This window comes from Coregonus lavaretus, assembly GCF_964263955.1.
Source record: "Coregonus lavaretus genome assembly, chromosome: 28".
NCBI lineage: Eukaryota > Metazoa > Chordata > Actinopteri > Salmoniformes > Salmonidae > Coregonus > Coregonus lavaretus.
In genome coordinates, this window is record NC_140015.1 from 24,637,812 (window position 1) to 24,661,758 (window position 23,947).

The following is a 23,947-nucleotide window of genomic DNA, read 5'->3' on the forward strand; positions in this document are numbered from 1 at the left end:
GGGGAAACTATATCAATCAATATAATTATTCTTCTCAAATTTGTTGCGCAAATGAAAGCCACACTCCAAGACGCACGCAAATTGAGTATTTGAAAAGGTGGTCTTATTATCCAAGCTTTATGGTGCAGGTGTGTGAAGGTGAACAAAACACATTTGTCACATGTCACAAATAGCAGATCATGCAAGACACATATTCTCACTGCTTCACTGGGTATAATGGACGATCTCCCTAAACGGACTTTATGTTGCTAGATCGAAAAGCGTGTGCTGATGTAAATACAACAGTGGAGGCTGCTGAGGGGAGGATGGCTCATAATAATGGCTGGAATGGAGTCAATGGAATGGTATCAAACACATCAAATAAATGGTTTCCATGTGGTTGATACCACTCCATTGACTATATTCCAGCCATTATTATGAGCCGTCCTCCCCTAAGCAGCCTCCAGTGAAATACATGTAATCCTGACAGAAAGCTGATGAAGATAAATGTGCATCTTTGTGTTTTTAAGTTGTTACTCTACAGGTTATACTCAGGGTTTGAAGTTGAGTAGGTAGAGAGAGAAAGAGAGTGGGAGAGGATGAGAGAGAAGGGGATGGAGAGGGAGAGAGAGGGAGAGAGCGAGGGAGAGGGAGAGAGAGAAAGAGAGTGGGAGAGGGAGAGAGTGTGAGTGTGTATGTGTGTGAGAGAGTAAAAGAGAGGGATAGAGGGTGTGTGAGTGAGTGAGGGGGGGGGGGGGTAGAGTGTCTGTAACGTGTTGTTAGGTTCTTTTTAGCAGTGTGAAGCTCATTTTGGGCACATATGTGTACACTGCCATGTGCGCATGCGGTCAGCCTGATTGTGCATTATGCCAGGGAAAACATGGCTATCTGCTATAACTACTTTGCACAGGAGGCCTCGGTATGGTTCCACAACATATTGGGAGTAGTTAGAATTAACACTGTGACACCATTTGGCAGAAACACACTTCAAACTATATATCGGTCTGTCTATTTTAGTCATTCTCACACACTGTAAAGGTAAACTGCTGTAGTGTTAATAAACACACATTCAGATAGACTACTGTCAGAAAGAGTTGGCTAACAGGCAGTCAGGTACAGATCAATCTACGTCAGGGCTCTCCAACCCTCTTCCTGGAGAGCTACCGTCTTGCAGGTTTTTGCTCCAGCTAATTATTAGAATCAGGTGCGCTAGATTAGGGCTATAGTGAAAGCCTACAGGACAGTATCTCTCCAGGAACAGGGTTGGAGAGCCCGGATCTATGTGCATACTCACTTTTAAAAAAGGACTCTACACATCGGTTGGCTCCTTGACAAAATTCATCTTTATTTCATCTCAATAAAACAACGTCATCTATAGCTCAAAAAAACAACTTCAGAAAAAGTTTAACCTCAATTAAAAAAAGACATTTCATATAAACAATTAAATGAATGTGAAACAGGTTTCCATACAAGCACACAACAGTGTAATGAACACTGTCCTCCCATTGGGTTGGCTTCATTAGGTGTGTGACAGGGTGTGTGTGTCTGTGTTTGCATATGCATGAGTGTGTGCTTGCATGTCCTCCCCTCATCATCTCCAATAGCTCTACAGTACAAACTCCTGATTCACCCTGCTGTTGTCTGCTCTTTTGATATAAAAAAAAAAACAGAAAACAAAGCCAGAGTAGAAACTAGGAAAACTACATCTCCCAGTCTGCCCCCATGACGAAACTGAAAATGCTGGCTGCTGGGGGATGTAGTCTTTTTGGGTGCAAACTCAAATAAGGTCCATGAGAATCTCATCCTCCATGACGGAGGACACCTGGGGCATCCCGGGGGGTTGGGCTCCAGGGCCCCTCTGACCAGCAGCCATCATCATCTGACCTGAGAGGGGGAGAGAGAGGAGAGAGTTAACCTGGGACAGCAACATGTGCATTGATGACATTATCATAAACACTGTGGTAATAAACTATAGACTAACTACTGTTGAGTTACAGGTAGAGTCAGCGACGCACAAAGTAAACAGCGTTATCGAGCAGACTTCAGCAAAAACCAAGAATGTGAAGTGCGAGTCTAAACGTGGTCCTCTGTAGCTCAACTGGTAGAGCACGGCGCTTGTAACGCCAAGGTAGTGGGTTCGATCCCCGGGACCACCCATACACAAAAATGTATGCACGCATGACTGTAAGTCGCTTTGGATAAAAGCGTCTGCTAAATGGCATATTATTTATTATTATTAAACTGCTCCGCTGTTTTGGTCCCGCAGTGATCAGGTTGCAGCAAACTGAAGGGCACCGTGCACATACGCAGATACTCTGTGCGAGTGCATCACCTTAATCTGCAACATCCTCAATTCATCCCGCTGCTTGTGTCAACGCCATATAGCCGAGTCTCAGTTTGATAACCATAGGCACTGATGTGAGAGATACAGTCAAGTCCATAAATATTTGGACATTAACCAATTTATTATTATTTTAGCTGTCTACCACAGCATATTGGAGTTGAAATTAAATAATGAATATGAGCTGAAAGTGCAGACTTTCAGCTTTAATTTGAGGGTATTTACATCCAAATCGGGTGAACGGTGTAGGAATTACAGCACATTATATATGTGGTCCCCCCTTTTTAAGGGACCAAAAGTAATTGAACAATTGGCTGCTCAGCTGTTCCATGGCCTGGTGTGTGTTATTCCCTCATTAGTTCATTTACAAGTAAGCAGATAAAAGGTCTAGAGTTGATTTCAAGTGTGGCATTTGCAATCTGTTGCTGTTAGCCCTCAATATGAAGTCCAAAGAGCTGTCACTGCCAGTGAAGCAAGCCATCATTAGGCTGAAAAATCTAAACAAATCCATCAGAGTGATAGCAAAAATATTAGGTGTGGCCAAATCAACTATTTGGTACATTCTTAAAAAGAAAGCACGCACTGGTGAGTTCAGGAACACCAAAAGGCCCGGAAGACCATGGAAAACAACTGTGGTGGATGACAGAATAATGATTTCCCTGGTGAAGAAAAACCCCTTCACAACAGTTGGCCAGATTAAGAACACCCTCCAGGAGGTAGGTGTATCTGTGTCAAAGTCAACAATCTAGAGAAGACTTCAGCAGAGTAAATACAGAGGGTTTACCACAAGATGTAAACCATTGGTAAACCTCAAAAACAGGAAGACCAGATTAGAGTTTGTCAAAAAATATCTTAAAAGCCTGTACAGTTCTGGAACAACATCCTATGGACAGATGAGACAAAGATCAACTTGTACCAGAATGATGGGAAGAGAAGAGTATGGAGAAGGGAAGGAACTGCTCATGATCCGAAGCATACCACCTCATCAGTGAAGCATGGTGGCGGTAGTGTTATGGCGTGGGCATGTATGGCTGCCAATGGAACTGGCTCCCTTGTATTTATTGATGATATGACTGCTGACAAAAGCAGTAGGATGAATTCTGAAGTGTTTAGGGCTATATTATCTGCTCAGATTCAGCCAAATGCTTCAAAACTCATTGGATGGCGCTTCACAGTGCAGATGGACAATGACCTGAAGCATACTGCGAAAGTAACCCAATACTTTTTTAAGGCAAAGAAGTGGAATGTTCTGCAATGGCCAAGTCAATCACCTGACCTGAATCCAATTGAGCATGCATTCACTTGCTGAAGGCAAAACGCCCCAAGAACAAGCAGGAACTGAAGACAGCTGCAGTAAAGGCAGAGCACCACCTGGGAAGAAACCCAGCATCTGGTGATGTATATGGGTTCCAGACTTCAGGCAGTCATTGACTGCAAAGGATTTGCAACCAAGTATTCAAACTCACAATTTAACGTATGATTATGTTAGTTTGTCCAATTACTTTTGAGCCCCTAAAATTGGGGGCTATGTATAAGAATGGTTGTAATTCCTACACGGTTCATACAATAATTTTGACAAAACCCTTAAATTAAAGATGAAAGTCTACACTTAAAGCACATCTTGATTGTTTCCTTTCAAATCCATTGTGGTGGCGTACAGAGCCAAAATGATGCAAATTGTGTCACTGTCCAAATACTTATGGACGTGACTGTATGTTCGATCACCCTCCCTTTTGAATGTAGCAGTTTACACACAACATATCTATCATTAGGAAACAATTGTTTCCTAATGAAAGACTGCATTCTAATGCCTATCCTTGCACTGATGTCTAGCTCCAAACTGTCTTTACAGTGTTTGATTTGAGTGAAGGGGTCCACGGCTGTAGCTAACCTGCCAGGGGCTGTCTCCACTGGGCCTGCATTTGGACGCCCGCTCCTGGAGTAGGGTGGACCAGCTGCCCTCCCAGCCCCTGGTGAGGCATCATGCCCTGCATGTGACCAACACCACCCTGCTGAGAGACAGGAACACAACACCTAGGTTACCATCAATCATACAGTAGTTAGCACCTTCATTCTTATATCCTTTACCATAAACCAATAGAGACAAGTATTACATATTTAGAAGCATTTCTAGAGTGTGCAGTAGGGGTCTAGCCCTGGCTACAAGTGAATGCACTACAACAACAAATGTATTTCATGAATAATGGTCAAGACTGGTAGAGTTAACTGTTGTGTTCTTACTGGCTGCTATTGGCTGGGGAGTAGACTGCACAGCTGCGGATTGGCTCCTGGGTTTGGAAGGCGGAGCATGGCACCCTGAGTGACCTGGTTGGGCGGAGCGCCGGTGACGGGTGGCTGCTGATTAGCTGCGCTGGCTGCTCTCATCGTCATCTGGAAGAGAAGCAGAAAGTCAAAGAGGTTTAGAAGACGGTTGGGGAGATAAGAGGACTAAGTAGTGAGACTTTAAATACAGAGCCTTCAAAAAGTATTCACACCCCTTTACTTTTTCCACAGTTTGTTGTGTTACAGCCTGAATTTAAAATGGATTACATTTAGATTTTGTGTCACTGATCTACACACAATAACCCATCATGTCAGTGTAATTTTGTTTGTATAATATTGTAAAAATTAATACATTCAAAGCTGAAAAGTCTTGAGTCAATAAGTATTCAACCCCTTTGTTATGGCAAGCCTAAATAAGTTCAGGAGTAAAACTGTCCTTAACAAATCACATAGGTTGCATGGACTCACTCTGTGTGCAATAATAGTGTTTAACATGATTTATGAATGACTAGACCATCTCTGTACCCCACACATACAGTACAATTATCTGTAAAGTCCCTCAATTAGATTCAACCACAAAGACCAGGGAGGTTTTTCAATGCCTCGCAAAGACGGGCAACGATTAGTAGATGTGTAAAAAAACAAAACAAAAAAACAGACGCTGAATATCCCTTTGAGCATGGTGAAGTTATTATTTAGGCTTTGGATGGTGTATCAATACAACCAGTCACTACAAAGATACAGGCGTCCTTCCTAACTCAGTTGCCAGAGAGGAAGGAAACTGCTTAGGGATTTCACCATGAGGCCAATGGTGATTTTAAAACAGTTAGAGTTCGATGGCTGTGATAGGAGAATGGAAGCCTGTACAGCAGGGATCATCAACTAGATTCAGCCGCGGACTGATTTTTTCTTGAGCGGATGGTCACGGGGCCAGAACATAATAACAAATAATTTGTAGACTGCAAATTGACCGCAAGAAGCCCAAACATATACAGTGGGGAGAACAAGTATTTGATACACTGCCGATTTTGCAGGTTTTCCTACTTACAAAGCATGTAGAGGTCTGTAATTTTTATCATAGGTACACTTCAACTGTGAGAGACGGAATCTAAAACAAAAATCCAGAAAATCACATTGTATGATTTTTAAGTAATTAATTTGCATTTTATTGCATGACATAAGTATTTGATCACCTACCAACCAGTAAGAATTCCGGCTCTCACAGACCTGTTAAGTTTTTCTTTAAGAAGCCCTCCTGTTCTCCACTCATTACTTGTATTAACTGCACCTGTTTGAACTCGTTACCTGTATAAAAGACACCTGTCCACACACTCGTGGATGATGAGTGATCATTGATGCCCCACGAGGTGAGATCTTGCATGGAGCCCCAGACCAAGGGTGATTGACCGTCATCTTGAACTTAATGAGTGGAGAACAGGATGGCTTCTTAAAGAAAAACTAACAGGTCTGTGAGAGCCGGAATTCTTACTGGTTGGTATCACATATATCTCTCTATTATACATGGGAATACTTTGGAACAGATTTCCAAAATTAAAATCACTTGGAGCTGATTTGCTGGTGTTTGTACAGTCCTTTATGTCCAACAATAAAACAATAAAAATACTTTGGGTGGGGTGGGGGGGTCAGAACACTAAAATAAAATCACAGCCAGTTGGGGAACCCTGCTGTACAGAATATATTCCAAAACATGCATCCTGTTTGCAACAAGGCACTTAAAATGTGACAAAGAAATGAACTTTTTGTCCTGAAAACAAAGCGTTATGTTTGGGGCAAATCCAACACAACACATGACTGAATACCACTCTTCATATTTTCAAGAATGGTGGTGGCTGCATCATGTTATGGGTGTGCTTGTCATCGTCAAGGACTAGGGAGTTTCTTTGGGATAAAAATAAATGGAATACAGCTATAAGCACAATCAAAATCCTAAAGGAAAACCTGGTTGTCTGCTTTCCAACAGATTCTGGGAGAGGAATTCATCTTTCAGCAGGGCAATAACCTAAAACAAGGCCAAGTTTACACTGGAGTTGCTTACCAAGACGACATTGAATGTTCCTGAGTGGCCTAGTTACAGTTTTACTTAAATTGTCTTGAAAATCTATGGCAAGACTTGAAAATGGCTGTCTAGCAATGATCAACAATCAACTTGACATTGCTTAAATAATTCAAAGAAGAATAATGGGCAAATATAGTACAATCCAGGTGTGCAAAGCTTTTAGAGACTTACCCAGAAAGACTCACAGCTGTAATCGCTGCCAAAGGTGCTTCTACAAAGTATTCACTCAGGGGTGTGAATACTTAGGTTAATGAGATATTTCTGTATTTCATTTTCAATACATTTGCAAACATTTCTAAACATGTTTTCACTTTGTCATTATGGGGTATTGTGTGTAGATGGGTGAGAAAAAAAGTATATTTAATCCATTTTGAATTCAGGCTGTAACAACACAATGTGAAATAAGCCAAAGGCTATGAATAATTTCTGAAGGTACTGTACATATGATTCATTGGAACGGTGTACCGGGTTCATTTTAAAAAGAGACACAGGCCGAATGTAACAATGTAACTCTCTGAACCCAGAACATGCTGGGCAGGCTACATTGGTAGAAGTGAGCACCCATTGAGACAGTGTGAGAGAGTAGCCAACAGATGCAGAGTGGAGAGGAGCTGCTCACCAACCAGGCTGGAGCCTAAACGACCACAGTGAGAGTTTGTGGCTGGTAAATTTCAGTGCATTTCTTTGTGTATTTTGGGTGAGAGTTTTTGTGTATATGTGTGTGAGTCTCACCAGGTTGGCCTGTCTCTGCTGTTCTTCCATCAGAGTGACCTGACTAACAGAGGGCATGCCCACCACCACAGACTGAACAGAGGAGAGAGAGAGAAGAGGAGGAAGAGGAGGTGCAGAAGGAGAGGAAAGTCATTGCGGGACATGCAGTCATTGCGAGACAATAGAAACAGGAGATGTAGACAGGAGGAGCATGTGAGGGGAGAAGGGAGAGGAGGAGTGCACAAGCTGAGACACTACAGGATTAATCACAGTACCTGCTGCTGCACGTTGCCATGGGAGACAGGGATGGGCCCCTGCGGCCGGTTGAGGAAGTTCTGATTGGGTTGAACCTGGCCAGGCGGCCCTGGCATCGGCCCTCCTGAACCCAACTGGAGAAGAGAACCAACAACGTTACTTTTCTAGTGTAATGTTTACATGTGTAACCAACATCCCTATTAACTGTGACACATATGTCCAGTATATCTCTTATAATGGAATTCCTGCCTATCCTAACCTGTCTAATCCTCGCACTGGATGAGACAACACCACCATCTACGACAGGGTTCTTCGATTCCGGTCCTGGAGGACCGAAACACCTCTGTTTTTCATCCTCTCCTTCTAATCAGGGGCTAATTCAGACCTGGGACACCAGGTGAGTGCAATTAACTACCAGGTAGAAATAAAAAACAGAAGTGTTTCGGCCCTCCAGGACCAGAATTGAAGAACCCTGATCTACGACATGTGTCAAACCCAAGGCCAGCGTGTTCTTTTCAGGGGAAAACCAATCTCAATCGACATTGAAATGACTAAAACCAAATCGCAACTGTGTAGAAATTATAATTTACCTACATTAATAGTCTCTTCACTCTGTTCAGTTTGCTAACAGTCATCGAAACGAAAGCTAGACAGTCAGGCAGCATAGAAAATTCCAAAAGTGATGGATGGAGGACTATTTTTGCAAATTTTGTGGGCGAGGAAATATAACCCATTTGAAGTGCGGCCCTCCAGACCTCGGTGAAGACCGAATGTGGCCCGTGGGGAAAATTAGTTTGACACCCCTGATCTAGGATCTGTAGTCTCTCAGAGGATAAAAGCTGTCCATCTCCTCTCCTCTATTTTCTCCTCTCTCTTCCCTGTGGACTTCCTATTTAACCCAGCAGCCTGCCTAAAAACACCCAGAGCACACATTAAAGGCCCAGTGCAGTCAAAGCGTCATTTTCCTGTGTTTTACACACTGAGGTTGGAGTAATGCTATTTTAGTGTAAGACCTGTTTGAAAATACCATCTGAAATATTAGCCTGTTTTGGTGGGAGGGAGTTTTGGCCTGCCTGGTAACATCACCAGGAGGCAAATTAGTTAATAGACCAATAAGAGAGAGTTCCAAACCTCTCCAATAACAGCTAGTTTTCAGTTTCCCCCTCCCACTCAGACAGTTTAAGAAAATGCTCTTTGCTAAGAAGCTATTTTTGACAATTTTAAAATAGGGATGTGCATATGGACGATTGTATTCAAATACTTGTGAGTACTGATTTTAATTATATGCCTATTTTAACACTGAAAAAACATTTTCTAAATTAAAATATCCATGTGACATCTCAAATTATTAATTTATTCAAACACATTTTCAATAAAACAAACTTTAAAATGTAGTTGACGTGCTTCCCCCCCCCCCCCCCCCCCCCCCAAGTAGAAATACAATGCAAGATGGAATAAAATTAAGTAATTAAAAGTTCCTGAAATGAGAAGGGGTAGGCTACAACAAGCAACCAACAGGTAGGTCATTGTTTTATCTGAATGGGGTTGGGGAGAAAGCGCAGCATGTAGCCTCAATTAGCCTAGCTAACTATAGCTGGCTAGCTAATCGAGCTAGCTTCTCTAGGCTACTCCAGTCAAGACAGGCACCGTTATATGGGATGATAAATAACATTGTGGATGCTACAAGTTAGCTAGTCTTGGCTGTGGCTACTGCGTCTCTCTCCCTCCCTCTCCCTCTGCAGCAATAGAGCGCCAGCCTCTCTCCCTCAGGCAGCAGTGCTCAGGTTAAAGTTTAAAACCCACATGTATTTAGCATATCCAGATATCTGACAAAAACTCATGATACTATTCGAATAGTGAAATTATTTCAAACCCCCATCCATAATTATAATTGAATACAATTACAGTAAGGTACTTAATTGTTACCCAGATTTTTTTTAATATTGAGATAAAAACAGCTGCATTGGACCATTAACATCAAGTCATCTGTATGGTTCTGGGAAAATATTCAATTTGGTCTTTCATGGTTATAAACTCATATCTAAAATCACCAGTAACACTATTCCAGAGCCTCGTCTGAAAAAAAAATACCCCAAACAACGATCAAATTATTGAAATGTAATTGTGTTGAGATTGCCATAGCAAGTCTCCATTAGCGATGCAGCTTTGCATATGTAATGACACAAGGCAAAAAAAAACATCTTCATCATAATTTAATGTCGCTGTCGTCTGTAACTACACACGGTCTAACATGTTTTTCACATAAAAGTAGCAGCATGAGTAGACAGGCGGCATCAACTATAATGGGAGCAGAAAGGCTGTGAGGATATAATGAAGTCATGTAGACCACAGGTAGGTTGGATTTGTAACTGAGGCATTCCGTTTCTCTGTCACAAAAAATCAGCACGCTAAATGTTTACCTGAAGGAAAACACTGTTTCATTTCAAACAGATAGACAACACTCTATCCTAAGGGTTGTTAGAATTGTGTTTGCTGTAATCGAGATCAAACCAGACATGTACATGATATTCCTTACACGACAAGGGGTGGTGCTCTCAAACTGGAAACCATTTTCAGCAATTGACCACCTCATTGGCCCAAGACTGCTCTTGGGAAGCCCTTCCACTGTGCTGGCCTAGTATAGCTCCAGTCACTAGCGCGAATACTACCCCCTTTTCTCCAGGTTTAATCCCTTTATTCCCTCCTAACTCACCGAGCGGTGCTGCTGGACCTGTTTGTGGTTGGTGATGACCTGTCGGATGCCGTTGACGAAGCCGCTCTGGTCGTTGGGGATGAGGCCCATGAAAATCCTCTTCTTGGAGGAGTAGAGCAGCATGAGCACCCGCACCTCACAGGGGGCGCTGTGGGGGAAGTGGACGCACCCCGCCTGCAGCCAGAGGGCGGTCAGAGGTCAGCACTGTCTGTCTGTCACAGCCGTCATAGTTCATGTGATACAAAACCAGTCAACCTGACCTGAATTCAATCAGACCTGGGTAAATCTCACAGGCTGCATGCAGTTTTTCTATGACGCCCGACGGTGTTGAAAATCTCTGTAGCTGTTTACTAAATGATGAGCAACATGGTGCCCCCTCTAGTGTTTTCAGAGTGTAACTGTAGCCTATTTATATCTGCCTAGTCCATCTAGTGCACAATGGAGGGAACTGCTGATGTCTATTGTTGAGACTCCACTGCACTGAACATTAACATGGAAAAGGATTGGGACAGATGGCAGCAAAAATAGAGAATGTGAAGCAGAAGAGCTGTACTTACAAATCCATTGGCCATGATACGATAAAGACCTTTTAGTGACTCCACATCTTTGTTGGTGAAGAGAAACTGAACCATTTGAGAGTTTCTGAGGAGTGGACCAAGTGTTGTCTGGAGTGGGAGAAATATTTAATATAGAAGTCTGTATTCTCAATGTCATCGAGTAATTTCTGAACACACACGCAGAGAGGGATCTGTCACCAGTAGCTTTTGTGGGATCAATTGCATGATGAGCTTCTGTGGCCACTTGTTCTGCATTTCTGTCATGAAGAACAGGGAACAAACCAATCAGAACTCTCCATACATATAGCAATACATACAATGACCAATCACTGGCATGATATCAAAGATAGTTGCAGTGAAACACTCACAGGTTCTCTCCTTGGTTGACTTGCACCTGGCAGGGCAGGGAGCGCGTGAGTTTGGTATTGGAATCCATAGACGAGGCTTTGGGCTTCTGAAGTGATGGATGGAGAGAGGGTGGGGGGGGGGGAGGTAGGGATGGAGTAGAGGAATGTTTGGAGAAATGGAAGGAGAGGTTTGGAAGTTAGCATACAGAGTGACCAGGGGGCTTCGGTCCTACACCCAGGGACACCGTTTGATTAAAAACCTCCATGTTAGAAATGACACAACATGCCAAATAGTGCTGCCAGTGGAACATTGTGAAGAGGATCGATGGTGCCGATCCTACGGGAAAATAAGCAGCAGCGTTCATCTTCAGGGGATCCATAGTGGATCAATAGTTAATCAATCCCAGATTGTTCAGCTCTGCTGGAGTCCCTGTTGACCATTGCTACTGCATTGTGTTGGGATTAAAGACCAGATGTATAGGTTCTTTATATGTGTACTGTACAGTATTTGGGAGGACTCTTGTGAATTAGGGGAGACTAAGATATGGATCCAGCAATATCCTGACCTGAACATAACAAGACATACAAATCTAACCTGAATGCTCCATCTATTGATACGTGAGTTCAGATGCACTTTAGTGACCTGTGGCAATACTATGTCTATTGTCGATGTGTTTGGTGATTTTGTGGTGACGCTCCATTGTCTAACTGTGTGTTGGTTACAGTGTGTAGGCTTGCTGCCCATTGTTGTGTGATAGGGCTTCAGGGGAGGGGCTTGTTGCTGAGGCAACATGGGTGTGGAAACTGTGGTGACTGTGGATAGGCTGGGCTGACTGGAGGGAGCCAACTTTACTCCTGCTACAGATGGAAGAGTTGACTGACCGCTGAATGGGGGACCAGGATTGACCAGGCCTGGGACTGGATGGGGGATGCCAAAAAAAGACAAGGTAACAGACATAATAGACCCCTCATATCCAACTCTGGACCTAGAAGCCAGTTCCACTGGGTTTTTCTTCCCCCATTCTAACCAGGGACTGATTTTGACCTGGGACACCAGGTGGGTGCATTTAATTATCAGGTAGAACAGAAAACCAGCAGGCTCTGGACCTCGTAGGGTAAGAGTTGAACACTCCTGTAATAGACTAACAATCAAACTGGGCCGATGGTCAACCATACTGTCGACAGAGGATAGAAGAATGCAGGCTATTGGTACTCACAGCGACTCTTCTGGTTGTTGGCTGCCTCTACAGCCATCTGTGCAGCTGCCTGGGCCGCGTTAAGGGAAGGTGGGGGCTGACAGGGCAGCAAGAGAGGGAGAGAGAACACTGTGTCAGCTAAGACCCTGTCAATCCAATGTTATACATGCTGTATGGGCTGATAAAATTATTATTATTATTATAAAAGCTGCCAAGTGAAAACATATCTTCAGTACCTGATATGGATGGGCCTTGCTTATTGGTGGAGGAGCCTGCGAGGCGGGACCAAGAGGTGGCTGACTGACAGGCAGGGGTTGAGGGGGCAGGACTGGTTTGAGAGGGCCCGATCCTCCCCCTGACGACACTGGAGAAAGAAACATTTTAGAATTAGATGGGCCGATACTGACTTGTATCATTCTGTTCTCTGTCAATCCTGATGTGTATGAATCAGCAGAGTCTTTATGGCGCTGCTCCTCACCAGGAAGTGAGATACCCCTGACCAGGATCATGTGGAAGGGGTCTTGGTTGTAGTCTGGGTGGGGGTCGACTGGTCCCCCGACTGGCGACGCCCAGTCGAACAGTGCCCGTAACGTGGCGACACCACAGAAAAATGAATCCCTCTCTGAGGAAGAGGTACAAGGTTATTATGAGCTATCAGCATCCATTAATAAGTACAAGTCAGATCATTCCCCAAAATGGCCCAGCGGGTTGTCTATACAGGCTATCTGATAGTACTGCTATGTTACGTCTCTGATGATCTTTACCAGATTGTCTGCGGTGCAGCCCGTGTAGCTGACACTCTCCACGTCACGGAGCAGGTATGGCGGAGAATTCCATAGCAGCTGTCGTTGAAATACTTCTCTAAAATATCTCTCAGACACCGGAGCTTGTGAATTCAGTATAGACTTTGTAATAAAGTAACAAGCCGAGCTGGTCCATCCTGACTCGGAGCTCTCATTTTATATAGTTTCATTCTTACACAACATACATAGTCACTCCTCTTTATGTAAATGCTCACGTCTTTTAGTTCCACCCCACTATTTGCTTCCAAAGACCAAGTGGTATCTCTCTAGGCGGGGTTTCCCCTCCCTTTGACTCTTAACACAGTTATATTGGTGGCGTGACCAGGATACTTTCCCAAAAAATAATGTACATATATACGTTAAAAGATAATTACATAGTGTGTTGATTATACGGCTACTGATTATGCTCTGTCAAAGCATCCTAAAGTCACGTGTGTGTCAGGGGTGTATTCATTACGTCTGGAGTAAACGGTAGAATCGGCGTAATGAATACACCCCAGTCAGCCAACCACTAAGCTAACGTTAGTTTAGCTACCGCTAACTTTTGTACTTCTATGACCAGCAACTATAATAATAATATAATATGCCATTTAGCAGACGCTTTTATCCAAAGCGACTTACAGTCGTGCGTGCATACATTTTTTTGTGTATGGGTGGTCCCGGGGATCGAACCCACTACCTTGGCGTTACAAGCGCCGTGCTCTACCAGCTGAGCTACAGAGGACCACTCTTACATTCACTGTATACAGTTATCCAGCTAACGTTAATGTGGTTAACATATTAAACATTTTAACAGACAGTAATATCAAAGCTTTAGTAAGCGACGTAGAAATCCCATTAATCGTGGGCATGTAGACATTATAGCATTAGCGAGGTAACTTAGCCACAAGCCAATGCTAGCCAAAGTATTTCCATCATTAGCAAATCATTCATTAACATTGCATTCAGCTAGCTACATGGCTACTCACCTGGCGGTATTTAGCCGTCAGACAAATAATTGTGTGTTAGACGAGGCCAAATACTTTGAAATTAAATTACATTGTACAGTAAGTAAAACAAAACCATTGTCATTTTGACACACAAAGTAGGCCGTGCCGAAAACAAACCAATAGGCAAACGTTCTGTTATCGACATTTCAGGCCTGGTTGGGCTTGAAAATGGAACTCAAGGGATGCTCAATCAACAGATTGACATCTCTATGGCTGCCATTATAATATATGCCATTTAGCAGACGCTTTTAGCCAAAGCGACTTACAGTCCTGTGTGCATACATTTTTACGTATGGGTGGTCCCGGGGATCGAACCCACTACCCTGGCGTTACATGCGCCATGCTCTACCAATTGAGCTACAGAGGACCTAAGCGGTTACTGGCAGTCCTGGCAGTCAGTGACAGTCCTATCATTTATACCAAATTGATGACATTTATAGTGAAATTATAGAGATATATAATATATATATGAGACATGTTATGATGTTATATTATTTATTTGCCATATATGCCATACCGTGTTGTTACACCAGAGGTCAGCACAGTCTGCCAGTCTTAGAAAATGACTAGGCCTTGAATGCGGTGAGCTGCATGATTTTGAGAAACAGGCAAGGAAGTGATACATGGATCAGTGATTATAGCCCCCCTTGTCCATGTATCCAGTACATCAAGCATAAACCTATAAGTCCTATACGTTTACATAGGTTGATAAATAGGCCTACAGGTACTGCCTAACCCCCTTGCCATCGTAACCTTTATATAACCAAGACATGTCTCTATTACCTCCTATCCTCTGTGCTGAAACAAGCACATAATTACTGGTGAGTCCTTCAGCGAGCTAACCTGCTGTTAAATCAGCACAATGTGCCATGAGCGAACCTGTGATCGGGGCACAACGGTGCTGGTGTTTCTCTCGGTCCAACAATATAATCTATACCCCTGTGAGCCAGTCAGCCACAGCCCAGCTGATAGCAATGGGCATCAGAGCTCATCAGAGCTCATCAAACTCAAAACATCCCACAGAAACAATGTTCTGAATCCATTTAACCCAATTTAAAGCAGAGCAGGGCACTGTAAAATGGCAGCGGTTCTATTTAGGCTATGGGCAAACAGCAAGTGAGGGCCACATCATGGGTGCTCGCTCCCAGTGACCTTAGCAGGGTTCATGCGGGGCCAGGAGTGTGCCCAAGGCTATCCTTGGGTCCCAAACTCATTAAACCCACACAACCTTTCATTCAGACTTAAGTACAGTGGCCAAATTAATTCCTTTGAAAGGGACCGGGTGTCCATCCCTTTCTAGGGGACTTTGATGTATTTTGTTGCTCTGAGGGATGTGCAGTTTGTCACTGCTTTTGAAGTTCAGTTGGTAGAACCGGCAGTTCTCCTGCAATTAGAAAATTTTACAACTCCTTATGTGGTCGGTAAACAAATTTAGTCACTGTTATATTTTGACTTCCCCTTGGTGATGATAAATGGCATATTGCTTTAGGGGGCTGTTTTGTGGGGTTTGATCATTTTTCTCTATGATGTGCTTTGATTGTCCTCAGTGGTTGCTCCAGGTGGTGGGAAGTATAGACTCTTTTGACCGGCTCCTCCAGCTGGGAGAGAGGGGACCATCTGGTCCTCTCACAACAGGTAATCACCACAAACACACTGATACACTGACATACAGACAGAACAGGGTTATGACAAATAACACACACTGATTTTCAAAAACAGTATTGGGTCAAAACACAAATACACAGACACGCACACGAGGACATACACACATGCACACACACACACACACACACACACACACACACGTATGCACACACACACACAGACACACACACAGAGGTTATTTCTTATTCTAGGATGACATTTATGAACATTTATGGAGGCATAACATCATTAAGTTGAAAATGTGAAATTGTATAGGGAGTGGACTGAAAGGTGAAGCCATATTGCTTATGATAGTCTTACACTGCACAGTGAATATTTCTGTTTTTGTCACATAGAGATTTGAGGTTTACATTCACTTTATCTATATGGTGTCGTTGCTTTCTTTCTTTGCTAAATTCAAAAACACCAAAGGCTCACCCACAGCAAGGACATCTATATTTAATGAGATAAGAATACATTACCATTATATATAGTAATCAGTAATATATTAGCAATAACACACGGCTGACAGCTTCCTAATAAATCCCTCCAGTGTGATGGAAACAGCTCTATATATATATTGCACACACCTCCTCCAGTCTCTAACTCTCTCTCCCTCCTTCTCTGCCTCTTTCAGCTCACTGAACTGAGTGAAATGTCTTTCAGACTAAATGATTTTTTTTTGCACGGTGGGAACGTTGCCATGGAGACAGCAGTTCCCCCGGCCCCCCCCCAACTGTTCTCACGCTGCTCACACTGTCAAAGCGCCGCAGGTGCCCCGTTCGCCCCTAGACGAGTGTGTCTATATACAGACCTGTTCTCCTCCGCCTCTCCCTCACATACACACACCACACACAAAAACACACTCACTCTCACACACACTCTTTCTCTTCCATTCTTTGTTTTTATAATTCCTCTCCTCCTCCTCATCCACTCCCTGCTTTCCCCTCGCTCTATGTCATTCCCACTCACTCTCTTAATCCTTTCCTCCTCCTCCTCCTCCTCCTCCTCCTCCTCCTCCTCCTCTCTCTTTCTGTCACACACATGCATGCACACCCATGCGCAAACTTCCCCCTCGGTTGGTGTAGTAGAGTTTCAGTGTGCTGGCAGTGGGCATGACTGTAATGCTCAGTTCATAAGGGTATAATCACCACATGACTTCCATGGCATTTATATGACTGCTAGAAAAGACTCACAAAGCAGCAGTAGGAGGCAGACCAGAGAAAGACACTCAGGGCAGGCAGCAGCACTCCACTTTTCATTTAGATCAAGTGGGGCCACAATAAAGAATTAATGACAAAGTGACTAAATAATTACACACAACTTAATGCACAGCAGAAAAGAGAGAGAGGGAGGTCCTATAGGTTCAGAAAATATTCAATACAGTATGGATACAGATATACAGTACCAGTCAAAAGTTTGGACACATCTACTCATTCGAGGGTTTTTCTTTATTTTTACTATTTTCTACATTGTAGAATAATAGTGAAGACATCAACACTATGAAATAACACATATGGAATCATGTAGTGACCAAAAAAGTGTTAAACAAATGGAGGTGTGTTGGGTCATTGTCCTGTTGAAAAACAAATGATAGTCCCACTAAGCCCAAACCAGATTGGATAGCGTATCGCTGCAGAATGCTGTGGTAGCCATGCTGGTTAAGTGTGCCTTGAATTCTAAATAAATCACAGACAGTGTCACCAGCAAAGCACCCCCACACCCTAACACCTCCTCCTCCATGATTTACTGTGGGAAATACACATGCGGAGATCATCCGTTCACCCATATCAAAGACACAGTGGTTATACCAAAAATCTCCAATTTGGACTCCAGACCAAAGGACACATTTCCACCGGTCTAATGTCCATTGCTCGTGTTTCTTGGCCCAAGCAGGTCTCTTCTTCTTATCCTTTAGTAGTGGTTTATTTGCAGCAATTCGACCATGAAGGCCTGATTCACACAGTCTCCTGTGAACAGTTGATGTTGAGATGTGTCTGTTACTTGAACTCTGTGAAGCACTTATTTGGGCTGCAATTTCTGAGGCTGGTAACTCTAATGAACTTATCCTCTGTAGCAGAGGTAACTCTGGGTCTTCCATTCATGTGGCGGTCCTCATGAGAGCCAGGTTCATCATAGTGCTTGATGGTTTTTGCGACTGCACTTGAAGAAACTTTCAAAGTTCTTGACATTTTCCGTATTGACTGACCTTCATGTCTTAAAGTAATGATGGACTGTCGTTTCTCTTTGCTTATTTGAGCTGTTCTTGCCATAATATGGATTTGGTATTTTTCCAAATAGGACTATCTTCTGTATACCCCCATTACCTTGTCACAACACAACTGATTGGCTCAAATGCATTAAGAAGTAAAGAAATTCCACAAATTAACTTTTAAGAAGGCACACCTGTTAATTGAAATGCATTCCAGGTGACTACTTCATGAAGCTGGTTGAGAGAATTCCAAGAGTGTGCAAAGCTGTCATCAAGGCAAAGAGTGGCTATTTGAAGAATCTCAAATATAAAATATATTTTGACTTGTTAAAAAATGTTTGGTTACTACCTTATTCCATATGTGTTATTTCATAGTTTTGATATCTTCACTTTTATTCTACAATGTAGAAAATAGAAAAAATAAAGAAAAACCCTTGAATGAGTAGGTGTGTCCAAACTTTTGACTGGTAGTGTATATATATAGGTCCGGTGTGTGTGTTGGCTACTGTATATGTACCTAATACACAAGGCTTGCACGCACCCACACCTACTTCACACACAGTGATTAATAAACAAACACACACAGAATAAGGCTGGATGATACATATCCTTTATTTCCATTATCATTGCTTCAGCCACACCATCTCCCACACGTTCACCTACATCATCTTCCTCTTCACCCTCCTCCTCCTAGTTCTCTGGCTGAAACAAGCATCCTGACTGAATGTCTCACTTCTGTTCAAATGTCTATTTCTCAGTTTAACCCATAAAAAAAGTAAACTTCTGAAGAAATTATCAAAAGAATCAAAAATTAAATCAGGAATACCAATTTAAGGAAGATATACAGGATAAACAATGTTATTTATCATCATTGTTTTGATTACAGAGATAACGATTGCTAGGTCTCCATTTTCGTCATTAGTAGTATTAGTATCAAGTTCATTGTCAGGTTTTGCTTAAAGCATCACATATTGAATTATCATTGCATCAAGTTGACATCATTCATGTTAATATTAGCATGCACACACATTTCCCTATGTCCATTCAGAACTGCACTAACACTGAGAGAGACACACACAGAGAGAGAGAGAGAGACAGAGAGAGAGAGACAGAGAGAGAGAGGGAAGTGGGAAAATGGGAGTTTTTAGAAATAGAGTGGGAGGACCAGCAATCAAGGAGAGCGAGAGACAGGTATAGAAAGAGATAAAGGGGAAAGAGAAAGGTATATTTAGAGAGAGAGAGAGAGAGGTGGAGGGTAATACTGGGAGCACACTAACCACCTCCAGTGCTGAGTGATTGCTAACACCACAGCGTTATGGGGCAGAGAATCATATGGACTGTGAGGGATGGAGACAGAGCCTGGAGATAGGCCAATGGATCAATACTATAGTATCTACTTATACAGGCAGATCAATGACCTCCCAGAACAACCTGAGGTGACATACAGTACCAGATGGAAAACTTCTGGCTATGATATGGGATATACAGCTTTAATCTGTGTGCATACCAAGCATACCGGTAAGCATCCCTGCACTTCCTTGGCCTGAAGTTGGAATAGTAACTGGATCCCCCTGAATGCGTTTAAGAGGAAATGGCAGCCATAGCATTAGTAATGCTAACAGTTAGTTGAGGTTATAGTAGCAGAAGTTGCGGTAGACATGGTTCTCTCATGGCAGTAGCCACATGGTGCTTAAAGAGGAAGTGCAGAGCGTAAACCGGGGGTCATTGTATTTCACTAGAGATAAAGGACATGGCTACCCCCTCTCTGTCTCCCCGTTTGGAGGGACTGCTAGGGGACATAAACTAGTCAAAAATTATACCTCATCTGTTTTTTTGTATCTTTTTTATAAGTAATCAAAACGTATCCAACATTTTTATTTTTCAATCACGGTGCCAACTGGTTTGCCCTCAGACATACAGTACACATTTACTAAAAGAAGTACACAACCAACACAGTTACTTAGATCAGGTGGGGGGGGGCACTTTTGAGTGACTGACAGCTGATCTGGGAAACAACACAGGCAATACACTCTAATCTCTGAGAGACCGACTGTTCATCAGGGATCATAAGTATCCCACTCCCCACCAAGTGCAATGGGTCCTACACAAAAATGGTTCTTCTAAGACGCACAGGACAGAAGCCACATTTTGTTCAAAGACAGGAGTTTCAGTCTGTGGATGCTAGGAATGGTGTAGGGCCCCGAGGACAGGTAGAAGATAGGAACAGCATGAGCACAGAAATGTGTCACACAGAAGGTCACAGTGACACACACAGACACACAGGCATACACACACAGACGCACACAAATACAAAACACACACACACACAAACACAGAAATACACACAAATCAAAGCAACACAAAATTGTGTGTCCTTCTAACGTTGTCGTCCAGTCGGAGACATGATGGACTGCAGACAATTTTTTTATTTTGAAATTAAATAATGTCTTTCCAAAAAACAAAATCCTGGAATGATAGAAAAATTCGGTATAATGGTGAAATCCTTCCCTGTAGGATACATTTCCAGTAAGTGCACTCCAAGCCGAGCAGGTCCGTCCTCATCACAGTTCTCCTGTAGAGTCCTCTGGGGTAAAGTCTGCCAGTATGTCCAAACAGTGGAACACTATTCCTGTAACATCCGAAGGCGCTCAAATAGTTCAGGTCTTCAAGTACTCACTGTCACATCCTTAGTGGATCGTAAAAAAATTGTATGGATAAATTCCATTCTGGATGATTATATTACACAAACCCCCAAAACTAAACAAATAGAAAAATAAAAGCGAATTCATATTAATGAGCACCATGAAGAAGGCGACAAAATAATGAGGTGAAGGGACACATTTCAAGGTTACGAAACATGCTTCGGCAGATGGGTTCATCCACATTTCTCCCTCCCCTGACATCAAGAATAATGACCGGTGAAGGTTCCTTCCTCCAGCTAAAAGAAGCCAGAAAAGCCAGGATCCAGAGGGTAGGCCCAAACCAGGCGTCAAGAATTGACTAGACTAGAATCTCCACAACTGATTTTTGCCCTGCTGAAAATGCTGCACAGACGTTTCCTAACTCCTACACCTGTATACTAATGGCCTAAAGTAAAGCATTGACATGGTTTGTCTTTTGAAGTCTATACAGTGCAGAATCCTTAGGCCCAGGTCTGATTGGAGGGAGAAATATGCATCATCACACTCCTCCTGGATTAATTACTGGCATTAACCTGAAGCACAGTGTGTGTATGTATGTGTGTGTGTGTGTGTGTGTGTGTGTCAGAGTTCTAAGTGTTGCTTGTATAGAATGTAGAATCTGTTTTCCTGTGCTTTGTTGCGACAGGAGTTGGAAAATTCATTAGTAGCAGTAGAACAGCAGTAGCAGTTGATGTGTCTCCTTATCTCTCTTTGTTTGATGGAGAGAATTATTCACAGATGAGCGGAAAGAAAGGAAAGTCTGGAACTGGAAAGATGATAATAACCTAGAGAGAGAGAGAAGATACATAAACAGAGAACAGAGCAGTAGAGTACAGTAAGTCAGGGGGAGGGGGGCATTACACAACCCATAACATCTAGATGGTACAGATACTCTTGCCTCACAACTCGTTAATCTAAGAGCCTCTGAGTCTCAGCTGGATCACATTCACCATGGTTATAATCATAAAGCTGTGGTTATATAGGTCCCTCCACAGAGAGCTATGGAATATTGGAAAATTGTGTGTCAGGGTTGGGGTCCACTTCAATAAAGGCAATGCAGGAAATCAATCCAATCTAATTCATGAAGCAGAAATTGCCTGTACTATGTAATGACAATGTTTTCCAAATCATACAACTAATTTGTTTGAATTGAAATGGAACACTGGTCCTGGCACTGCATGTGAGAGCATTGAATCAAGAGTTCTACTCACAGTTCTACTCAGAGTGAGGACTGTCCACCACGATGTGAGGCTTGGGGGAGGCTGCGGGACTCTTTGACACAAATGAGGCCACAAGTTTTTCCTGGAAAAATATATTAAAACAGAGTTAGTATCACCAACACAGACACTGTAGATAACAAAGGTAAATGTATGGTAAAATAGATATTTCATTACTAATTAAAATATGGAATGGATGAAAAGACAGACCAGAGTAGGAGTGCTGATCTAGGATCAGTCCCCCCTGTCCATGTCATCTTATTCAATGTGATCTAAAAGGCAAAACTGATCCTAGACCAGCACTCCTACTCTGAGATGCTGTATGTACGTGTGGTTACTTACAACTGAATAGAAAAACAAAGACTAGTTAGAACAGGGGAAAAGAAGGCCAAGGACAATTACATACAGTGGGGAAAAAAATTATTTAGTCAGCCACCAATTGTGCAAGTTCTCCCACTTAAAAAGATGAGAGAGGCCTGTAATTTTCATCATATGTACACGTCAACTATGACAGACAAATTGAGATTTTTTTTCTCCAGAAAATCACATTGTAGGATTTTTAATGAATTTATTTGCAAATTATGGTGGAAAATAAGTATTTGGTCACCTACAAACAAGCAAGATTTCTGGCTCTCACAGACCTGTAACTTCTTCTTTAAGAGGCTCCTCTGTCCTCCACTCGTTACCTGTATTAATGGCACCTGTTTGAACTTGTTATTAGTATAAAAAACACCTGTCCACAACCTCAAACAGTCACACTCCAAACTCAACTATGGCCAAGACCAAAGAGCTGTCAAAGGACACCAGAAACAAAATTGTAGACCTGCACCAGGCTGGGAAGACTGAATCTGCAATCGGTAAGCAGCTTGGTTTGAAGAAATCAACTGTGGGAGCAATTATTAGGAAATGGAAGACATACAAGACCACTGATAATCTCCCTCGATCTGGGGCTCCACGCAAGATCTCACCCCGTGGGGTCAAAATTATCACAAGAACGGTGAGCAAAAATCCCAGAACCACACAGGGGGACCTAGTGAATGACCTGCAGAGAGCTGGGACCAAAGTAACAAAGCCTACCATCAGTAACACACTACGCCCCCAGGGACTCAAATCCTGCAGTGCCAGACGTGTCCCCCTGCTTAAGCCAGTACATGTCCAGGCCCGTCTGAAGTTTGCTAGAGTGCATTTGGATGATCCAGAAGAGGATTGGGAGAATGTCATATGGTCAGATGAAACCAAAATAGAACTTTTTGGTAAAAACTCAACTCGTCGTGTTTGGAGGACAAGGAATGCTGAGTTGCATCCAAAGAACACCATACCTACTGTGAAGCATGGGGGTGGAAACATCATGCTTTGGGGCTGTTTTTCTGCAAAGGGACCAGGACGACTGATCCGTGTAAAGGAAAGAATGAATGGGGCCATGTATCGTGAGATTTTGAGTGAAAACCTCCTTCCATCAGCAAGGGCATTGAAGATGAAACATGGCTGGGTCTTTCAGCATGACAATGATCCCAAACACAGCGCCCGGGCAACGAAGGAGTGGCTTCGTAAGAAGCATTTCAAGGTCCTGGAGTGGCCTAGCCAGTCTCCAGATCTCAACCCCATAGAAAATCTTTGGAGGGAGTTGAAAGTCCGTGTTGCCCAGCGACAGCCCCAAAACATCACTGCTCTAGAGGAGATCTGCATGGAGGAATGGGCCAAAATACCAGCAACAGTGTGTGAAAACCTTGTGAAGACTTACAGAAAACGTTTGACCTGTGTCATTGCCAACAAAGGGTATATAACAAAGTATTGAGAAACTTTTGTTATTGACCAAATACTTATTTTCCACCATAATTTGCAAATAAATTCATTAAAAATCCTACAATGTGATTTTCTGGATTTTTTTTCCTCATTTTGTCTGTCATAGTTGACGTGTACCTATGATGAAAATTACAGGCCT

General features: G+C 42.8%; 2 protein-coding genes and 1 pseudogene across 3 annotated transcripts in view; all 3 read right to left on the reverse strand.

The window, feature by feature from the left end:
- LOC311104237 (mediator of RNA polymerase II transcription subunit 25-like) overlaps positions 1-14,362 on the reverse strand; it is a gene marked incomplete at its 5' end in the record, with an annotated part of 57,968 nt that extends 43,606 nt beyond the window's left edge. Inside the window, one exon of the mRNA XM_084145988.1 lies at positions 14,231-14,362. The remainder of the gene's footprint in view (positions 1-14,230) is intronic.
- LOC311103197 (mediator of RNA polymerase II transcription subunit 25-like) lies at positions 1,300-16,348 on the reverse strand (annotated as a pseudogene). The gene is made up of 14 exons (XR_014615808.1): positions 16,334-16,348; positions 12,938-13,081; positions 12,696-12,823; positions 12,481-12,556; positions 11,802-12,181; positions 11,285-11,370; positions 11,115-11,173; positions 10,917-11,024; positions 10,360-10,533; positions 7,667-7,780; positions 7,413-7,484; positions 4,562-4,711; positions 4,212-4,332; positions 1,300-1,863 (listed from the first exon to the last, which is right to left on the reverse strand). The product of XR_014615808.1 is annotated as a mediator of RNA polymerase II transcription subunit 25-like (transcript).
- Positions 16,349-22,003: 5,655 nt separating this feature from the next.
- The window catches only part of LOC311103198 (synaptotagmin-C-like), a gene marked incomplete at both ends in the record, with an annotated part of 33,967 nt that continues 32,023 nt past the window's right edge, over positions 22,004-23,947 (reverse strand). Inside the window, one exon of the mRNA XM_084144747.1 lies at positions 22,004-22,090. Within this exon, the coding sequence (XP_084000873.1) occupies positions 22,004-22,090 (87 nt within the window). The remainder of the gene's footprint in view (positions 22,091-23,947) is intronic.